The sequence below is a fragment of the Rhea americana genome, unplaced genomic scaffold (genome assembly GCF_003343005.1).
Source record: "Rhea americana isolate MKP2758 unplaced genomic scaffold, rheAme1 scaffold_21, whole genome shotgun sequence".
Classification (NCBI taxonomy): Eukaryota; Metazoa; Chordata; class Aves; order Rheiformes; family Rheidae; genus Rhea; species Rhea americana.
In genome coordinates, this window is record NW_028186258.1 from 1990761 (window position 1) to 2012043 (window position 21283).

At 42.5% G+C, this 21283-nt stretch overlaps 1 protein-coding gene across 1 annotated transcript in view; it reads left to right on the forward strand.

Annotated features, from left to right (window-relative positions):
• Positions 1-21082, forward strand: part of GGA3 (golgi associated, gamma adaptin ear containing, ARF binding protein 3) — a 21608-nt gene extending 526 nt beyond the window's left edge. The window contains exons 2-17 of the mRNA XM_085304542.1: positions 5107-5191; positions 5932-6007; positions 6530-6628; positions 7406-7529; positions 8575-8678; positions 9233-9313; positions 10523-10660; positions 11710-11791; positions 12250-12366; positions 13381-13650; positions 14569-14636; positions 15043-15365; positions 15928-16193; positions 16383-16552; positions 17256-17366; positions 18651-21082. Coding sequence (XP_085160668.1) covers positions 5107-5191; positions 5932-6007; positions 6530-6628; positions 7406-7529; positions 8575-8678; positions 9233-9313; positions 10523-10660; positions 11710-11791; positions 12250-12366; positions 13381-13650; positions 14569-14636; positions 15043-15365; positions 15928-16193; positions 16383-16552; positions 17256-17366; positions 18651-18761 — 2225 coding nt within the window. The 3' untranslated portion in view covers positions 18762-21082. The remainder of the gene's footprint in view (positions 1-5106; positions 5192-5931; positions 6008-6529; positions 6629-7405; positions 7530-8574; positions 8679-9232; positions 9314-10522; positions 10661-11709; positions 11792-12249; positions 12367-13380; positions 13651-14568; positions 14637-15042; positions 15366-15927; positions 16194-16382; positions 16553-17255; positions 17367-18650) is intronic.
• Positions 21083-21283: the final 201 nt, after the last annotated feature.

Here is a 21283-nt window from a genome sequence, read left to right on the forward strand (position 1 = left end):
CGGCCGCCAGGCTCCGCGGCGCCTTCCGTCCCCGGCTCGCTCCCCTTCCCTGGCCGGGTTTTGTGGGCTGGCTGTGCCGCTTTAATGCCGGGCGTGAGCCCGGGAAGCGCAGTCATTTCACAATTAGAACCGTGGTCCCGTGTTATACAACCGTGTTTTTCCAGCAGGCAGGTTCTGCTTTAGGCATAGCAGCAATTTCAGGGTAGGAGTTGTGGGCTTCTGTTGAAACATTGCTGCAGGCTGAAATATTTAAAAATCCGTTATTAAGAAAAAATAATTTGTCATCACACGATCTTAAACGTTAGAAACAGCAGGAATTCTGGCTAGTGCCTCTTGCAGCCGTTGCTGAGAGTTTTTTCTTTTTGTGGCCATCAGTAGTTCCTATAACTTAAAGGGCTTTTTTTTTTAATATCTTACATAGCACCTGGCACTGTGTAATCCTGACCTAGGACTAAAGAATCTTGAGGTGGCTCCTGTAGAAGTCAGTAATAACAGTAATTGCTTTTCATATATTCTGAGCACAGGGGTTTCTGCTGCTTTCCCTGGGGAGGCAATCCTGCAGATCACTAACTTGTTCCCTAGATGATTTTTCCTTTTTTTTTTTTTTAATACAGTTATTTATTTGATTGCAATAGTGAGTAATGTTCTTAACTAGTTAGGTGCTATGCAAATAGCAGAAGACAGTTATTACCCTAAACACCTTAGAGTATAAAATCTGTTACGCTTTCGGGATTATGTCTCCTTAAACACGTGGAAATAATTCTTGTTCTTTCTCGATACTTTAATACAAAACTCAAATTCATACATGATATTATTATCTGTTATTGGAGCTATTGGCTAAGCTATGGTTTTTGCTCTTAGCTCTCCTTTTAGATCAATGCCTTCCATCACCTGATTGTTTTTGCTCCTCCTCTGAACTCCTCCAGTTTGTCAATATCTTCCAGTGTTTTAATTGTAGCCAGTGAGACACTCGAAGGAACGCCCACGTCCCCTTCCTTTTTCTCTGAGGAGAACTGACTCACTGAATTCAGTTTGTGTGTGAAAATATCCTTGATGGGAAGAATATTTTAGGCTCTGCAGCATGGAAAACTTCCTGCTTGCTTGTTTTTTTTTTTTTTTTTTTTTTTTGGGGGGGGGGTTTTTTTTTTGTTGTTGATGTTAATTATGGAAGTTAAGACGGAAGCTGGCTCCACTGACCATGCAGTAGTGTAGCCTGTCACTGGGGAACATATGCTGAAGAATCATGTTGCAGAGGCCTTACTCCCTGCAAGAAATTGTGTCTGCCTGTGTATTGCAGTGAGTCTGATTGTAGAGATGTACACAGTTTTTGAGGCTTGAGTGTTGCTGTCATTTAAGATGATGCGTTTATGCCTGGTCACTGCTCCAGTGATTTGTGCTGGTGTGATTATATAGCTCCTCCCATTGGAGGGGAGCAGAGACTATTTATTGTACAGAGATTGCTGGAGGAGTCGTGCATACCAGGGAGGCAAAGTGGAGAGGCTGGTGCATCTGAGTGCTTTCGGCAGACCTCCTGAGGTTCTTTTTCTTATAACTATCAAAAAGAGGTACTGTGTCTAATGCTAACCTTGTGAGCGTGCCCCTGCTGTGCCCTTATAAAGGGAAGGGCCAGAATTGTACAGAAGCAAAGACCAACTTTCCAGTCACAGGAAGATGGAAAATTTCTTATTACTGGTGATTCTTCTGTGTCAGTGGTATGCAGCTTTCCTTGCTGCCCTGGCTCGTGTCATTAAGCGGCGGCATAGACCCATGAAGTAACATCATTCTCATGTCCTATAATAAGATCTGCATTTCAGCCTGTGATGATCTAGCATCTTCCTCATCTTCCATCTCCTTTCAGGCAGCTGGGAGGAGAGTGGGTGATCTTTTCTGTTCCTCTCTCTGCCTGCAGGCTGTTCTCCTACACTTATTCGAAATAGAAGAGGAGGTTAGAAAATAATGTCAGTTGTACAAACACAGCTCTATCCGTTAACTTTAGTGCTGTGTGTTCTACTGCACCCAGAAAGAAGCTTTTTGACATTGTATCTCATTCATGATGGACTTAGGCATTGTCCAGCTATATAATAGATGCAGAGAGATAAAGCATATTTTAATTATCTTGGTTTCTTTCTTCCATCTTTTGTCACGGGTCAGCATCCTGCTTCTCCTCTGTGGGACACAGACAGAGTATGAACGTTGGACTCGGACGTGCTCTGGTTGGAGATGCCCAATTCATATGCCAAGCCTGAGATGGGAAGACCTTTTGCTGAGTCAGCTTTTGTCTCTTTCCAAAAGAGAAGTAAACCCAAGAAAATATGAGCGTTCATTACTAGTCATTGAATGTTTTGTGGTTCTCTGCATTCCAGAGTCCTTACTCTATAAAGAAAATAAGCATCTTTGTTTTACGTCTAATGATGCATCTGAATGTTGTTGACTCATTAGTGTTTCAGCTTAGTAGAGCAAAAGAATGCTGAATGGCTCTGATGCTTAGGTCAAGTATGAAGCAATATTATGTGTTGATTGCAGCAGTGCCTAAAAGCTAAGGCATAGACACTGGCAGGGTTGGGATAGTGCAGAGCCTTTTGTTTCCAGGTTGCTAGTTCAGATTTATTTAAGTGCTACTTGAGTGCTCCTGTGAAATGGGGTTTTGAGGCTGAGGCCTAGTGGACAAATGTCCTCATGAAACCAGACTTTATAGCTGGTACCAAACAGACCTTGGTGGTGGTTTCAAGCCAAGGATTTAATATTCCAGAGCACGGAAGTCTCCTTCTTGGAACCAGTCCTTTCAAGTAAGGGTTGAAGCGTATTTGTAAGGCAGTGCGGGGGAACTTACTGCCTACATTTTTAGTGTTCCACATAAAAATAGAAGCTTTTAGGTTATCTTTTCATAGACACGATGCAGCTTCCTGTAGGGGCATCCTGAAAAGGTTAAGCAAGGTAAAGTAGCCCATCTGGGATGCTGGGTTAACGTGGCTCTACTGAGATTGGTACCCAAATCAGTTTAGGTACATGTACTCACCACATTGTTGTGTTATGTAAATGCATCAATTTGTAGAACCAGTGCAGGACTTCTGATAAACCATATCAGCTTTTATGAACTAGAGTTTCAAATGGAGATGTTTTGAATGTTAGAAACAAAGAGTTTCTTTATGTAGAGCATCATCTCTCTTCAGCAAACTCTCTTGCCTTCTGAAATTTTGCAGTCTTTATATGAGAGCTTTTGGTATAAAATATTAGGCTTATATGATGAATCTGAGCCCTGACTGAGACAGCTAAATAACCTGTCATTCAGAGGAGGCTTTGGAGATGTTCAGAGCAGCTTTAAGATTAACATTTGACACGGAAATATTGGTTGTGTTTTCCTGCTTGTGCCAGGTCGCCTTCCTAATTTCATGGTTTGCAACTGAAGAGAGCCCATGCAGTTGAGTGCCCTTACTTACTTGTGCTCTTCTTGTATTTATTAAATACATTCCATTAACTCCAACCAAGCAACTGCGTTTCTTTTATCTGGACATGCAAAGCAACAGAGGTGCTCTGGAGCACTGAACCATACATGATGCTATTTGGCTTGCTTGACAAGACTTTAGGTTGTTATAAGTCCATTATTTTCATGATGCTTCCAGGGTGTTTAGCAGTTGCAAATGTGGTAATAAGAACTGAGTGCCACATATGTTTTAAGAGTTGCTTGGCTCTGCAGCAGCTGCTTTTTACCTAAGCATCCTTTAAATATATTGAGTTCAGAAAGAAGCTTGGTAGCTTAGCTAGAAAGGCAAGATGTGAGCCTATGGTTAGTCCTTCTTGGATGCCCTTTTTGTTTACCCAGGGTCCTGTGAAAGTAAACAGCTTGTAAACCCTGTAGGACTGATACAGTAGGAGGATGAAGATGCATTTCAAAGGGGAGATTTCAGAGTAGTCATTTGGCAGCTGCTGTTTTTATCTACCTATGAAAAGGAAAAAGGATATGTCCTAATGATGATTAGAAAATGACAGTTTGTAATGTAGTATGCATTGATTTTATTATGCTTCTCTATATGATTGAAGTACAGCCATGTTTGCTGTTTTCTTCCTGTGTTTCATCCCCTGCTCTATACCATCTGGGTAAATAATATTTTTTTTTCTGTATTGATCTCTGTTATATTTAAATTTTGGGAAATGCTTTTTAAACTCCATCCCGTGGATATATAGCTACAGTGTGGTACTGTTTTCCTTACAGTTAAAAAAAACCCAAAAACCAAAAAACCCTACTACGTCATGTCCAGTCATCTCACCTGGGAAATTAGATTAAAGCACAAATCTTGTCTGCTGTAAACTCAGTGCTTCATCAGAATTAGATAAAGTATGTGTAGAAGATACGTTTGTAATAAAAAATAGACTTTGATAGACTCAGTATTCTGTAGTCGGTGCAATAAGCAAGATCCTAGTGCCTGAGGGAAGATCCTTCAAGAGCCTGAAATAGCTCAGTCAGTAAAGCATCAGTCTCTCAATTTGAACATCCTGGACTTGACTTCCTGATCAGGTACAGGCTGTGGTGTTTATTGCTTGCAAGAACAGCTGAATGCATAATAATAAATTTTGTTCCTTATTTCCCAGGAGAAATGCTAAGATATCTAACAAATCAGCTCTGAAAACAAGTGTCAATGTTAAATGACTTACATTAGATACCGGTTATTCCAGCTCTTACTTCTACAAAGCTCTCAGGGAATGCAAAAAGGATTTCCTATGTAGAAAGTGGGAGGGTTTAACCTTTAAGTAGTATAATGTTGGACTCAAATAGGAGAGAGAGCATTTCAAGCAGAGGGAGGCGGTGTGAGCTCAAATATTTTCTCTTGTATTCTTGTTTAGAGTATGAAAACACTGTGTTTATGAGTACTTGAGATTTGGCATCTGCTTTTTGGAAAGCAGTGATTCTTCCTAGATATTTGGATGGCTTGACTTGAGCACACCCTTCCCCCTGAACACCCTGAGTAGACGGACATACCATATGTAAATTTATTTCTCCTATTTTTGTAGTTGGCAGTGGATGCCAAACGTTTTTCTCTAGGAAATGTATGACCTTTTATTTTGTTTCTTTTGCTCATTTGGTAATATATTCTCTTTTCCTTGCTAAAGATAAAGCCACTAACCCATCTAACAGACAAGAGGATTGGGAATACATCATTGGATTCTGTGACCAGATCAACAAAGAACTTGAAGGGTGGGTGTCCCAAGCACTTAAACTTAGAAATGTTACAGCTTAACATTCATAGTGTAAAATGTGTTCATTGAACCATATTGAAGGTTCATATTTTCTTTTATATATACTGATATCTCAAGGAAGATCTGGTTATAAAAGAAACAGGATGCTGCATAGTTTGGTTTCTCTTCTATGAAAGGCAGCATGGTTTAAACCCAAATTGAGTACTTGGAAAATATGAATTCTGAATCTGCTTGTTATGCCAGCTTCTATAGCTGCAGGGTTCTCGTCTGTTTTTCAGTATGTAAAATGGATTTATAAATGGATGTTTGATGGGGCATCACGTCTTTAAAACCTTTACGAGGCTTAACTGAGAAACCTCTTGGGTCACAGCATCTCTGTGAGGTCGGGAAGGAATGTCCTCTTCTCGAAAAAGGAAACTAATACACAGAGAGTTGAAGTGATTTTGTTGGTGTTTACTGTGAACTGTTAGGCCCTCTCCCAAGGAGGACTCTGGATTTACTGGCTCAACCTGCTAGCCTGTGCTTCCTTTTGTAAATGTAAACACCTCAGCTTACAGAGGTGCCCTGAAGATTTCTTGTTAGCTTTTATACACTGATGTAAAGATGAAAAGTACTAAATGGCATTTCCTTTTAATCATGTGAAACACCTCTCATTTAAATGGTAGAATTTGTGCAGGTCTGAAGATCCCTCAGCACTTTTGCATTTTTTGTTTATAATGGGCATCTGCTTTGTTTCAGGCCACAGATAGCTGTGAGACTCCTGGCTCATAAAATCCAATCGCCACAGGAATGGGAGGCAGTCCAAGCCTTGACAGTAGGTAGTCTTCACCTCTCTTAAATCCAGTCATGTATCATTTGACATCTTGTATGTGGAGTATAAGGGGAGTGCAGTGTGCATTAGTCACCGGAGTTAGCTGGGGCCGGTTCTGGGTCTGAATTCCATGATTCTTCTCTGCTGGAAGGGAGTGGACAGTGACAGATAGGGCAGTTATGTAACTGAAATGTCCAGATTGCTCATTAGCAATAGAGCAGCCAGAAATAACTATTTTAGTTTCATCTACTTTTGTTTCTTATCTCCAGGCAAGATTTATGTTCACTGTCAGCCCTAATGGGGAGATAACTCTGATCCTTCCTTATATATATTTTAAGGGTGGGGGCCAGCTTATCTTGGTGTGTCATTCCTAAAGAAGTGGGATCCACACCTTGCATCTCAGAGCAGGAATCGCTATCTCGCTGGCACAGGTCCTTCAGCTTCCCTGTTAGCAGAACACAGCTATGCTGTTATTGTAGGTTTGGGACATTAATTTCACCACCTGTTTCTGTTATTTGAATGAAGGTACTGGAAGCTTGTATGAAGAATTGCGGGAGAAGATTTCATAATGAAGTAGGGAAGTTTCGCTTTTTAAATGAGTTGATAAAAGTTGTGTCTCCAAAGGTTAGTCCCTGACTTGTTGCCTTACTACTGTATTTACTTTTTGTCTGGCCACCCTAAGCTACAAGCAACATTCAAAATATTGCAATGCTCTGTCTGGCTTATTACATATATTAACCTGTATTTCACGAGCATTTGTTAGCTAAGTTTTTTTGTGCTCTGATCATTACTTTTTTCATTAAGCTGTGCTGGTTTACTGTCAGTGTACAGTCTTGTACTATTCTGATGCTTCATTTAACTCAAGAGCTTTTAAACCTTGGGGGTGTTTTTTATGAAAAATCAACCTCCAGCATCAGTAGAGGAGAAGTGTGGTGCAAAGGTTCAGTAACGAGATCTAGCAACACACTAGAGAGTTGTAATCCTCACTGTGCTGCTGACTTGCTGTGTAGAGAGTGCCTGGACAAATCTCTCAATATCCAGGATCAGGTTAGCCTGGTGAAAAATTGCTAGAAGTACCCCAGGGCATGGTTAATGCTGTAAAGTATTTCTTAAAACATAGTGTTAGGGGAATATCTATATTGCTATAATTTTTAAATAGCAAAAAATGTGAAACTAACTGTATCTTCTCTTTCTTTTGCTGAAGATGATTGTAAAGCTCCTGCTCACTGCTATTTCAAATACATTAGAGGAGCTTTTTTCCTCTTAATAAGAGGCATCTTGGATGCGAATATTCAGCTTTTAATATCTAATGGTGAATTTCCATCTCTGGGTTTGGGCTTTATTCTTAAAAAGAAATGAAGAATGTAGAAAACTGATTTCTGTCTTTTACTGTACTCTCAGTACCTGGGAGATCGGGTCTCGGAGAAGGTGAAGACCAAAGTTATTGAATTGCTGTATAGCTGGACTGTGGCGCTGCCAGAAGAATCCAAAATCAAAGATGCCTACTACATGCTGAAGCGACAAGGTAGGAAGTAAGCTCTTACCCATGCATTCTCTCCAGCCTGTGCTTGTAAGCAGGAGTGTCACAAAACTTGCAGCTTCTGATTACAGTGTGCGTGGAGGGAGTCAAGGCAAGCTCTGAGAGGACGGAACAAGGCACAAACTGCCTGAAACTTTGGGGAAGCTACTTGTTATATTTGAATGTCTTGGACTGGGTTTAGTTGGGTTTTTTTTTTGTTTTATTTTGGTTTTTGTTTTTTAATTAGATTAGTTAAGTGCCTTGTAAATTCTTTTGTTTTAGCCTTTTTGCATGACCTCTTTTTTATTTTTTATTTTTTTAGTTTATCTGGAGCTAGCTATTAAATGATGTATACAAACCCAATTTAAAGCCAAATAAAAGCCTCTACATAGCCTTCTGTAATCTTTTAACCAGATCACTTTACAACTGTACCTTCAATTAAACTCATACAAATTGCTTGTGTTTGCAAGGTGAGAAAAGCTCAGGAGAGAAGCTTGTGGCTTTAGCACACACAAAAAATAATCTCTTCTAGGAAAGCGTTTCAGGTAGAGCACAAATCTAGGGATTTGACAATGAATCTTGAATATGAAGGTTGGCTGTTTCCCCACTTCATGGTTAGGAGTCTGCACATCGCCCCATCTTGCATGACTGTCTGCTTTCCTGCTCAGTTCTTTTACACAAACAAATCTCATGCCTTTGAGTTTGCACAAAGCTGGATTGTCTGGGCCTTCACATGGTGGTGCAACAGCTTATATGAAGGGTGAAAAAAAAATAATGGACAGCTATTGATTATACTGAGCTATTAGGGGAGCAGTGTAGACATGGCAACATAGTTGCTGGGGTTTTAGCCTTTATCTAAAGAAAACTTTCTTTGTTTTTCCAGCTAGCATGCTCAGTGATTTTGATCCTGCATTGTCCATTGGAATGGCATGCTAGTATCAATGGACAGACTGGCTGCTTGTTCACTTTGATAGCAGCATGTGAATAGTGAGGTGCATGGCCTGATGTGACTGCACGTGCAAACCCATGTGGGTTCCCTCTCTGCTTTCAGGGATTGTTATGTTTGATCCTGTGATTCCTGCAGACAGAACCCTGATTCCTTCTCCACCACCTCGTCCCAAAAACCCTGTGTTTGATGATGAGGAGAAATCCAAGGTATAGTGAAGACTTTTATCATAATCACTGACTAAAAGTGATTACTTAATGCACATTTAGAATAAGGAAGAAAAGTGTGCTAGTTCAGCTTTTATTTTTGGGGAGATATTCCATATTTTCAGAAAACTCCCAGGTTTGAGTATGACTGCTTTGTCCATCTGCCTAACCTGAAATCCCAGCTAAGACCTTGTTTATGTTACAATTATGTTGGTATTGCTGGTTAAAGTGCTGTCCAGCTGTAGTAGTAGAAGGAGAGAATGTGTTTCACAGACGGTGCCAGAACTGATGAACCGGAAGACTAAGTGGTCTGATGTCAAAAGTATCTGAGGTTTCACAGTGTTTGTCCTGTACAGAGTTAAGAATTTAGTAACTCATATAAAATAGTAAAGCCATAAATGACTCCTGCTGAAGTTGCTGTAACTGAGAGCAGTGTATGCTTTGTAACAGTGGGCTATGTCTCCTTTCCCTGGATTTTTCACTTAACTTCTTCTTGCTGCTTTCCTTTGCTAAAAGGTCTGTCTTTGTTTCCTGAATATTCTTTTCTTGTCTTACAGCTTCTAGCCAAGCTGTTGAAAAGCAAAAACCCAGATGATTTACAGGAGGCCAACAAGCTTATAAAATCCATGGTAAAAGAGGTAAGAAGTTCTTCTAGAACTGATTCCCGTCAGTAGACTGTTTTGGTGGTTTGAACAATTTGATCCCAAACTATCGGAAAATTTTAGGCTCGTGTAAATGGCAAAACTTGTTTTTTTCAGGCTCCAGGAGCATTGCATTAGTGAATTCCTTATTTAAACCTCAGGGACTGAATGAGACTGTCTGGCAGTGACATCCAGCCTTGTGGGGTTTGGTTTTGTTACATTATAAAAACTTAGAAGTCAACTAACTCCCATCTCATCCAACTGGTGAGCGTTATAGGAGAGTGCCATCTGATAACTTAGTGGGGTTCTGTGTGAGGCGAATGAGTTGGTAATTTTGACTAGCTCACAAGTGGGAGATGTTTGTATCACAGAAATGTCTACAGTTGGTGTCACTGTTGGAGGACCGGGCAAGGACTGAATGGCGTGTTGAAATTAACTACATTCTCATCGCTCAAGATGGTTTTTTCTGTCGGGGTTTGGTGGGGGCACTGCAATACTACTCCTGGTTACTGAGGACTGAGGCATCAGCGTGGGTCTTCTTGCAAGTAGGCTTCATGGGAACACCTTCCTGTTTGTGAAACTGTGATGCATCCACCCATGGCAGTTGTTAGAAACCCTGGAGTCCAGGAAATGATTCACTGTGATTCTGGCAAAAGAGTATAGCTTCTAGACTGAAGAGGATTTATAGGTTACTTAAATCATGTTTCCGTTCAAGCTTCTTCACCCAGGGCAGTTTCCTATGTTTTTGGCTGGAATCTCAAATCAGAGGTGGTTGGATGTTTTCTACCAGAGATCGTTGGTTGTTCCTAGCATATGTTTTGTTTTATGTATCTTTTTCATAAAATGTCATCAAGGACAAACTCCCTCCTCCCTGACTCCCCCACTGCCACCTTCTGAAAAGCTCCGAAAGGAACTTTTGAGAACATACTGTTTTGAACACTTCTATTTTTTAGTTGTGTAATTATCCATCAACATCTATTTAATGAGACATGTCAGAATTGTGGGATTTCCCAAAACTTTAGAATGGTGATGAAGAGATAATTGAATAAGCAGTGCTTCACATGAATGGAATATTACTTTTTTTTTTTCCTAGTTCAACCTTAAATACACATTACTTGGCATGATTTATATATAACACCTGCTGCAGTGATACTGTGGACTTTATTGGAAAACTCACTTTTTATATCTCTGTTTTACACTCTGAAGGATGAGGCTCGGATACAAAAAGTGACAAAACGTATGCACACACTGGAGGAAGTAAATAACAATGTGAAGCTGCTGAATGAGATGTTGGTTCATTACAGCAAAGAGGATTCATCAGAGGCTGATAGGGAGCTCATGAAGGTGGGTCTAAGCTGCTCCTTCTACCCAGAAATCCTGCAGTCAGTCTTTTCTTCTTCCAGATTGTAATGCTGTGCAAAGATCAATAAAAATAGTGCAGAAAAATGGAGAGCAGTGACAAAAAACAAGAACAGTCAGTGGAAACAGCAGGAAAGAAAATAATCATGTTTTTAACACCTTTCACCAAAGACTCAGTGCCTTTCAAGGACAGTGAGTAATGGTTCTATTTTGCACATGAGGGAAGTGAGGTACAGCAGTTCATCAAAGATGCAGTGTAGCAAAACTGAGAAGCTGAAATTTGTAGTTCTGCTCCTAATGGGACACACTGATTGCAGTTAATAATTGTCCCTCACATCATTCTGAATAAATGCACTGAAGGCTGAACCAGGTAGAAAGAATGTTCTTCCCTTCAAAGGAAGAGGTTTAGCTAATGTTATAAGGTTGGGAGATGGTTAAGAAGATGAAAATCAAAACAGACACCAGGGATGTCGGGACAAACCCAGGACTCTGGGTCGTGAAGAGTTACCCTGTGTCTAATTTCAGAAATTAAAGTTATACATGTATTTAAGAGTAAGCTTCTGAAATGGTGGTAAAAAGCTTAAGAAACTGGTTTGTTGCCTGTGAATTAGAGATAACAGCATTTTCTTCCTACCACCTTTCCTTTGAGTGATTGCAGACTCTAATGAGAGGCACAGAGCCTGAAGCACAGTTCTGCTCTTGAGCTTTCAGGAACTGCTGCAACAGAAGCAACAACACTTCTGGACTATAGAGAGGACTGGACAAAAGTGATGATATGAGGGAGGACTGAGATGTTGTGATGAAGGTGCAGATTGTGTTTAGATTCCCAGACTGATGTAATGCTTTGCAGGCCCCACTTTAATAGGGCAAGGACAATGGATCTTGGTTGTCCAGCTACACTATGACGTTCAGCCGAGGGAGTCTGGTTTCTCTGTTCTGGGCTTTCCACACTTGGGGAGTTATTCTGTGCAGACTGGTTTTGCTGACAGTAGCCCTTGGCTAATGAGACCCTTTGTCCTAATCTCTCTTTCCAGGAGCTCTGTGAAAGATGTGAAACCAAAAGACGGACATTATTCAAGCTGGCCAGTGAGACAGAGGATAATGACAGCAGTTTGGGTAAAATAAACCACGCTTTTTCCTTTTTGACTGCTGTTGTGACCTGTGACTGTGCAAGGTTGTAGTAAGGGAACAGCTGCTGTAAAGATGCCTCTTCTGCTGTGTACTTTGCTGTGAGCAAGCAGATAAAAGACAAGATCCTTGCCTCTTTATGCTTATCATTTTAAATTCAAGCAAGGTAGACAGTAGAGTTGATTGCTAGGGAGGCTGCGGGGAGGTAATGTGGGAGATAGGTGCTACTTTGGAAGGGGAAGGGAGTTCCTGCAGTCCCAAAAGTACAAGCAAGGTCAGGGCCTTGCTTGGAGAAGGATGGTATGAGGAGAGAGTAATGAAGCTCATGGTCAAATAATTGTATTTTTTTCTTGTGAATTATTTAGCTGATAACCGAGTACTCGGAGCATAAGTGAAAGCAAAGTTACTGAAGTCTTTGAGGTAATTTTTATCTCTCTTGCATGTAGGGGATATTCTGCAGGCCAGTGACAATTTATCCCGTGTGATAAATTCCTATAAAAAAATAATAGAGGGGCAAATGGTCAATGGTGAAGTGGATCTCCCTGTGATGTCTGTAGCAGAAGGTGAGTTCCTGAGAAACTATTTCCTTTTGAATCCCGCAATTTTAAGTCTTTTGGACAAGGTTTCCTATTAATTGCAGTTAAGTAGGGTACTGATGGTTCTTCTGACCAACAGTTGGTGAATTAAAGGGAGACAAGACAGCCCGCAAGCAGTATGAACTGATGGATAAATAATTCTGGACATGAGCAGCAGTGCTGCAGCTGCTGATTTTCCTTTACTGGTAGATTACTATTGAAACCTCAGATAAGATCAGTAACAAACCAACCTTTGAACAGTTTGTGTGGCTGGAAATTCTCATACATTCTCGTTTTCACCTTTGTCCTCTTAACTGTGACATATGAAAAGAGGACAACTATCTAAAGGACTAGAGCAGGGCTGCGGGAGCCAGGCCAGGGGTCCTCTTCCTGGCTTTGCCAGCAATTCCATGTGTCAAGTTAGGCCAGTCACCTGCTTTACACTTCAGTTTCACCAGTGAAAGCTCTGGATGTGTTCTGTGTGGCAGAATTGCCACTTGGGACTCACTTCAGTATTTGTAGATAAAAAGCAGTGGAATAAATCCATAATGCTGAAAGTTTCTTTTTGGGGCAAGACTTATTAATATGAAGGGAATTCTAGGCCCAGACAGAAAGTATGTATTTCCATTGACTCTCTAGCTCTCTGGTAGCTATGTTTATTGTAAGCCTGTAGGATCTCATGAAGTTTCATCTGGGCTTAGAAGATTTAGAAAAGCCTGCAAACTATACCACAAGAAGTACTGAGCAAAGAGCAGTGGCTAAAGTGAGCATTTATTTTCAGACAGATGTTTGCCAAGTATCTGGGTTGATTTAAGCAGTTTCTGGACAGCAAATGGTTAGGTGGGAAGCATTTGGGTTTCCTCTGTTACAAGGAGCCATAAGCAATGATTAAATGGGGACTATGTTACCTAAACCATCTCTCTGATATTTCTTCTGTACATTGTGCTTGCTCTGAGCCTTTTACCTTCTTTCCTAGTAGTGCTCTTCTCCTGTCCGCTGCAGGGAGTGACTCCACCAGTAATCTCAACACTCTCATTGACCTTGCTGGACTGGACGTCACTAGCACCCCACCACCTCCAATGCCACCCACCACACTGACGCCAGCCCCCCCATTAGCTCCCCCTCCAGCGGAAATCCCCATTCTCCCACCTCCTCCCCAGACGTTTGCTCATTCCCGGAGCAGTTCATCTAGCCAAGTGGAAACTGTACCCGCTCAGCAGAGCAGCACAGCTAATTCCCTCTCCTTGCTGGATGAAGAGCTTCTGTGCTTAGGTAAGAAACTGAGGGGACTCAGAGAAGAGCTACTCAATCTATGCCTAACAAAGTCCACTTCTTTCTTCCAGCATGAGTGTAAGGGCTGACTGTGCATGTAGCATGCCTAAAAGGAGCATCAGATGCCTCTGATTTCTAGCACACCCAATTCCTCCTGTTCTTGGCTCATCTAACAGGTTATTTAGTTAATACCTAGAAGCTGTCCTAACGCTGTCCTGGATCTTGGTGGAGCCTGTCTGAAGTTTCCAGTTGTGTAACAGGTCCAATGCACGCTGAGGGAGGGTTGAGGGAGAGCAGTTGGGAACAGTGATATGTACCATTCACAAAACTTGAATAATGGAATAGCCTTCCTTGCTCTAATTCTGGCCAGCCCTCTGTGTCCTCAGGTCTGTTATTTCTAGAGAAGTCTGGGAGATTTCCAAGACACTCCTCTGCATCACTGATTATAAAACTAGTCTGAACCAGTATTAAAATAAACTCTGATGTTCCCAGAGTAGACTGCAAGTAAATTGAGCTGAATGTAATCACAGTCTGATCTCTGTGGGTGCTTGGACATGCAGCATACCCCTGCTGCAATTTGCTACAGGTTTCTCAACTCACTTAGCAGCAGTGCGGAAGAGCAAGGTGTTTTTGAGGGGTTGCTTATGGGAGTCTGCAGTGTGGCTGCCTGTGGAGCCCTGACATGAATAGCAGGGGAGGCTGCAGATAGGAAGGGTTAGGAGAGCTGTGTGTAGGGTTTGTCTGTTGGCCCCTAGCATTGTCGGTCTCACCATAGGCTTGCAATATGTTTCAGTCTTTCATCAGGTTCTTGAGCTCTGGCAGAACTGAATCAAGTATTTTGGTACTGCAGCGATTGTCAAGGGATGACATCTAACTCATTTTCTCCTTTAGTTACCTACTTGTTATTTTTACTTTCAGGCCTGAATGATCCAGCCCCTGCAGCAGTGAAGGAGACATCAGAAAACAACCAATGGAGCATGTTTGAGGTACAAAGGAAGGACTTTCTCTCTGGGAGTGGCGGGCTGTCATTGTGGGAGGTCTCAGGACACACACTGTCACCTCAGAGAAATGTGTGATCACATGTACAGGCAGAGGCACAGCTGTTCCCGAAGGGAAGTCTAGCCTAGCTCTGAAATCTGGGATAGATGCGTCTGAATAGAGTAGATATCCCTCTATTGAGCATGGCTTTCTTAGTTTCCAGTCTGTCCCCCATGATGCTAACACTTCCTTTGCTTAAATTGCAGGTCAGATATAGTCTTGACATAGGCCGCAGACTTTCCTGCTTGCCACCCAGATCTGGTTTTGCAGTAAATCGATCTCCCTCTGTAACGGTGCCACTTCTACCACAGGAGGTAGCAGTGATTTAGAACAGCTACTTGCTTTCTGTTGCAGAATGACCAGTTGGACCTGGATTTCTTTGGTCCGAAGATGGGGACTGCTGCTTGCAACCCTGCAGGGAACCCTCTTCTTCATCACACCTCACAGACTGCTTGTGGAACATCAGTGACACTGCCCTCTGCTTTCACAGCCTCTCAGACTGCTCCCAGTATCCCTGCACCAAACTCAGCCCCATTTGTGTTCTCTGCTGGGCCAACTGCCCCTGTGGGGCCTCCTAAGACTTTGCCAGCTGCTCCTGGGTGCTTCAGCTCAGCTATGGGAAACAATATGTCCAATAAGATGGATGCACTGGGACAACTCCTTGAAGAAACCAAAGGGTAACTAACAGTTCTGAGCATTGTTTTGTTTCTGTAGTAAGGGAGCGAAGCCAGCTGCAAAGTGTTACTTTCTGAGAAGACACATTCGGCACTGGTTTAGTAGAAATTTGTGATTGAGATCTTTTTTTTTTTTCTCTGGGAGTCTCAGTTTACAAAGTAATATGAGAGCCCTACCTCCAGCAGGGAAAGGCAGTCACTATTAGGTAGAATACAGCAGCTGTTTACTCCTGCAGGGCTACACTACTCCCTTACGTAAGTGAGCAGCTGTTAGGCTGAGCGAACTGCTGTGATAGAGAGGCCTTTGCCAATCTTAGCTTTGCCTACCTTTGCCAAGGTGGGCTCTGCCACCTTCTTGACTTGGAGAGACTGATGCCTGTACCTCCACCACCACAACTTCCCATGTAGCTCTGTTTTTTACATGAGGCCTTACTGAGTCACAGACTGTAACCTGGTTGCAGGCTACTGCTTTGTTCTAATGATATTCTGTTATCTCAGGGTTTATGGTGAAATGTCTGCTTCACATTCAACTCAATTTTCTGTGTTTTTCCTGTCTCCCTTCCAGGACTGTCACCCAAGGCATGGGTACACCTTCAGTGTTCCCTGGGGTTACTTTGCCAGCCACTTCCACCTCTACCCCATTAATAACCCCTGCAGGGCTGCCAGTCACTGCCCCGGGAGCAACTCCAGTTCCTTTCCCAAGCAGCTGCACTGCTGGCTCGGGAAGCCCTCTCTTTCAGTCAACATCATTCCAGCAGCAAGGCAGTCCTGTGAAAGCACCTGAAATTTCTTTGGCCAATGTCCATGTTCCCTTGGAATCCATTAAACCCAGTAAGTATCTCAGGTTTTTCACCTTTCTCTGTTTTTTTTTAAGCAAAGCTTCCTAACAAAGATCATCAAGTGGAGAAAAGGGTTGTATAATGAAGTGTTCCAACCAAATAGTTAGGTTACCTAATTCTGCTACAGATTTTCTTCTGCAGCATAAACCTGCATTTGTCTCCCTTTCTCTCTCTGCGGCAGGCAGTGCCCTCCCAGTGACAGCCTATGACAAGAACGGTTTCCGGATCCTCTTGCACTTTGCCAGGGAGTGCCCGCCAGGAAGGTCAGATGTGCTCGTTGTCGTAGTGTCAATGCTGAACACAGCACCTCTTCCTGTGAAGAACATTGTGCTGCAGGCTGCTGTACCGAAGGTAGGAGTGTGCGGCACAGACACAGGGCAACATGAATCTGTGTGTTCGAGAAGGCCTGGATATGAACACAGGGGCTTGGATGGAACAGCCTCCCTGGTTCTGCCTTTCTGTTGGCTCTGTTCTGCCTGTTTTCAAAAGGTAAAGATGATTCTTAGAGGCAGAAAACACTGAATAGGATAAATCAAGAACTGCAGTTGTGGGTGTTTTCTTTTTCTTGCCGTCTAAGATCAATCCTGCTCAGCACAGTGACAGGACTGTTACATGAATAGAGCCATCCTTGAGGTCTGTGGGAATCAGTTTCTAAAAGACATCTTATTCTGAAAATGTATTCTGTTCTGGTTGTACCTCTCCCAGTAAATTTTGGATGTCTCACTCATGTCTTGAATGCTAACCCAGACTTGGCTATGATCTGCCTATCATTGTGAAAACATCTGCATTAAAACCTCTACCACAAGAGCATTCATACTCTTGGAAGGTGATGTTGGGATTTACCTGGCCAGTGCATTCACTCTGGGCTGATTTGTCAATCTGTGTGTCATGTTGTGCACGCTAGGCTGGCTCTTGTCTCCCTCTTCCTCCCATTTGGATTAATTCTGTTCAGCTTGGATGTATGCTGTTAGTCTTGCCAGCCTGTGTGTACATCTTTCATTGTCCCCAAGGCAGAAGATATTCCCTGAGGTTCCACTTTCTTTTTCATTTGCAGTCCATGAAAGTGAAGTTACAACCACCCTCTGGCACAGAGCTATCTCCATTTAATCCCATCCAGCCGCCTGCTGCCATCACCCAAGTCATGCTTCTGGCAAATCCTGCAAAGGTGAGAGGGGGCAGTCTGTCGTGAAGTGGGATTTATCCTGTCTCTGTTAGACAAATTTCACGTAAACTGAATTCTGCAGGGGGTTTGGACTGATCATTGAGCAGATACAGCTGTTTATTCTTAACCTGCCTTCCAGAGGTGGTCACTGCAGAATTGTATTAGTGATGTTTTCAATTCAGAGCTAGAGGGAGACTGGTTCCCCCACAGACCTTTTCAGCAAGGAAAGCTATGAGAAGGGTCTCTACCTTTCTCCAGCAAAATGGCAACAGCCATATGAGGCTCAGCTTTAAAGGAGAACAGTTGGAGCTCCATCAGGAACTTGTCTTGGCCCCCTTGTGCCCTGCATGTGCCCCTGCTTTGGTGATAATTCGAGTGACATTAAACCAGCTGGTGTTGCAGAAGTACTTTTGCTGTGTCGAGGCTGTAGCCTATCAGACCTGAACCAACTGACTAATGTCAGATATTATTCTTCCCCTTATTCTTTGAGATATTATCAGAGGTACCTATCACTAGTGAAACAAGGACATGGTTGAACCTTTCCTGTCTGCTGATCATGCTGTGGAAGCATTTGGGTAGCTGTGCCAGAAGCTTCTTTATTTTCTTGGGAAATCTTCCTGTAATTATTCATTGAAGTAGCCTGCTCCATAAAGCTTAAATTGTATGATGAAGTAATTTTTAATTCAATTAATCTAGATGTTACTAGTTGAGAATTGCAACAAAAGAGCTTAAGGCTGGAAGTTGTGAGATCCAAAATGATAGATGTTTGATTGGTCTGGTGGCTTGCTGAAAGACTTTCCCTTTGTGAAGCATATGGAGATTCCCCACTGAGGGATTGGTTTCATTCCTTTTTTAGTGTTTACTGGGAATTTTCAGAGCAGAAACTGTTGTATTTTATCTTCCTCCACCTGATAAGGAGTTTGATTTTGAAGATGTCAAAATATTCCAGCAGCATTAAAGCATGTACTTCAGGCTCACTGGAGAGCAGCTGAGCTATGGGTGATGGCCACATGTGTATGGCAAACTACTAAACTACTACTGGAGGTCATTTATGCTTTTCTCCTGATGTTTTACTCTAACAATAATGCTCTTGTGGCTTACAAAGCTAATAAGTAAATCACTCATATTTACTAAGTGGCTAGAAATACTCCATGAACTTACCTTGGCCCTCTTTCCCCTGCTATGTTAAACTCTTGTGGTCTCTATAGAGCTATTACAGTCAAATGCTTCATTTAGGAGCAATTAGGGCTGTTTTCATATCGCTCTTGCTTTTTGTCTTTCCTGCAGGAGAAAGTGAGACTGAGATACAAACTGACCTTCACACTGGGAGACCAGCCCAGCACAGAAGTTGGCGAAGTGGATCAGTTTCCCCCGGTAGAGCAGTGGGGGCATCTATGACCCTAAGATACCGCCAGAGACTCCATGACAGGACCAGGAAGGGGTCCCACAGGACTGTAATGAATGTGACGTGGGGAGGGACACAAATGCTATCCACTGGTGATGTTCAGCTTCGTTTACATGTCCTGACCACTCTGCTTGTAGCTTTAGTCCAGAATGTTTTACCCCGTATTGAAGGGGTCCTGGGACATTTACGCCAAGCATGAACTGAGTGGCAACCAGTAACAGGCAGTGCTGGCTGCTTTTATCATGGCCTCTGGGTGAATCTGGTTCTACCTTCTACTCAATTAAACTTGAAATTGTTGTATTCTGAGGGGAGACCTGTCATCAGAAGGGGATTTAGTTGGTTTATTCCTGTACTGCTGTCCGGAGATACCTAGAGGCTGGTGGGGTAATGATGCCACCAGGAGCTTCCTCAGTGCAGAGCCCTTACACTTGCTCCCCCTAGGACTTTTGCCTCCTCAGTGCCAGACTGGATCATTTAAGCATGTTGAGCAATAATGCTGGCTCCACGAGGGAATGCTTATTTTTTACACTGAAATGGCGCTTACCTCCCTTCCTCTCCCTCCTCCGTTTCATTATCAACAGTCAATGTAGGCAGACCCTAACTCTGTGTTGTGTGACATGCTATATATTAGGTTGATTATTTTATACTGCTAGCTGCTCTCTCTTGTATCCATTTTGGGCCAGTGGCACTGAGTTTTGTATGCAAATGGCTACACTGGTTATTTTTCTGCCTTCATTGCATTCCATGGTGTGGAGAAAAATGAACTGTGTAATGAGGAGGTAAACCCAACAGGGCTGGGAAGTAGCAGTCAATATTGGTGGAGGACAGCACCTAGAGTGCAGAAGTCTTTGCAACTGCTAATCAGGTGCAGTGACTGAATCCAGGGATAAAGAGAGAGGCCTCTCGCGTCCCCTCATGCAGGCAGTATTATTATTGTAGTTGAACTGTGTTCTATTGAAATGAGTACAATGAAATACAAGATGTAAATAATAGAGCTATAGAATGTCTGAATATAAACAAGTGGACAGTGAAAGGAAAGACAGCTCCAGTGGGCTGTGATGGTGCATGTGCTGGGTTTTATACCCTCTTTTATTTGTTCCCTGTATTAAGTGGCTAAGTGCAATTGTCTCCCCAAGGGGGAAAGCTATTTTGCTGGATATTAGTATTCTATGCTAAAAGGGGCAGAAGACCTGACCCCCTCTAGCTAACGTTACCCAGAAACTAGGTTTAAATCACCGAAACTTGATTCCCATGGTCCCTTCCTTTTCCCTTTTGATTTCCAGTCTCAAGCAATGCCTCAAGTAGCTTTGAGACAATTTTAAATTAATGTTTTTCTACATTCTTTGACAAAAGCACAGAAGGGCTGGGTCCTTGGACACTGACTATGCTCAGCACTTCTAGCAGTGCCATCAAGCAACAGCTGACTATGAACAGGAACAGACAAAGTACTGAGAAAATAAATATGCAGGAGGAGACCCCCTGCCTTGTAGGAAGAAAACTCAAGAGGAGAAAGTGCTGCTGGAATTAATGGAGGCTATAAAACCCATTAGTGCAAATACAACTTTGAATTATGTCTAGCTGTCTTAGGCAGATGCTTACAGCTGCTGAATTTTTCTCACTGATAACAAGTAAATAACGCTAGAAATCAGCAGACTGAAAGGCCTGAGGCCCTAATCAGGGGCTCCAGGCAGCTGTAGAAGCCCTGAAGGTAAAATCAAAGCTTGGCCAAGGAACTTGCTGTAAACTTTTGGGCTGAGGCTCATAAGGATCACAGCCTTGTCAGCTCCCTGAAGTAGAAGGCAGGCAAGAAGGATGGTTAGGTCTTTTGGATCCTCAAAGAAAGCAGCAGCAGTTTTAAAGTGATGGAATAGGATGGGAGACAAGGAGAGAATTCTTTCTGCCTCAGATATATTCTTGCCAGCACTTTAGACACAGCAGGCATAGGGGTATTGCTTAAATCATTTAAATCTGCCCAGGTGCTGTAGTGTGTCCTTAGGAAGCGGGTTTCACTGCTTTAGATGCCTACATGTAAATCTCACTGTGACTTTGAGGAAGTCAGAAGAGCACAAATGCTTTCTGAGGAATGGCTCTGTTCCCAGTGTTAACGGCAGTGCATTGCCTGTGCAGCACAGCAAAATGGAAAGACCCTGTCGTTTTGCTGTATGGAAATGCATTGTTACAAGCTTTGGAAATTAAACCACGAATGTTACTTGTAGGTTGAGGTTCCAGCTTCATAGCAAACAGCCGTACTGTAAATATGTCTCAAATGCATTGATTCTGCTGCATGTTAAATAAATTGTTTTCCCTACTTTGACTGCTGGTGGAGTATGAGGCTGTTTCTGGAAATCTAAATCTCAAACCATCATCTCAAGACCCTCCAAGACTAACCAAAAGGGCAGAAGCTGCTGTTTTCTAAAACCCCAATGATATAAAAAGTTGGCACAAATTCAGTTCTGGATACTAGAGGCAATATAATTGAGAAAACAAAGGTTATGTTGCCATTGCCAATGACACT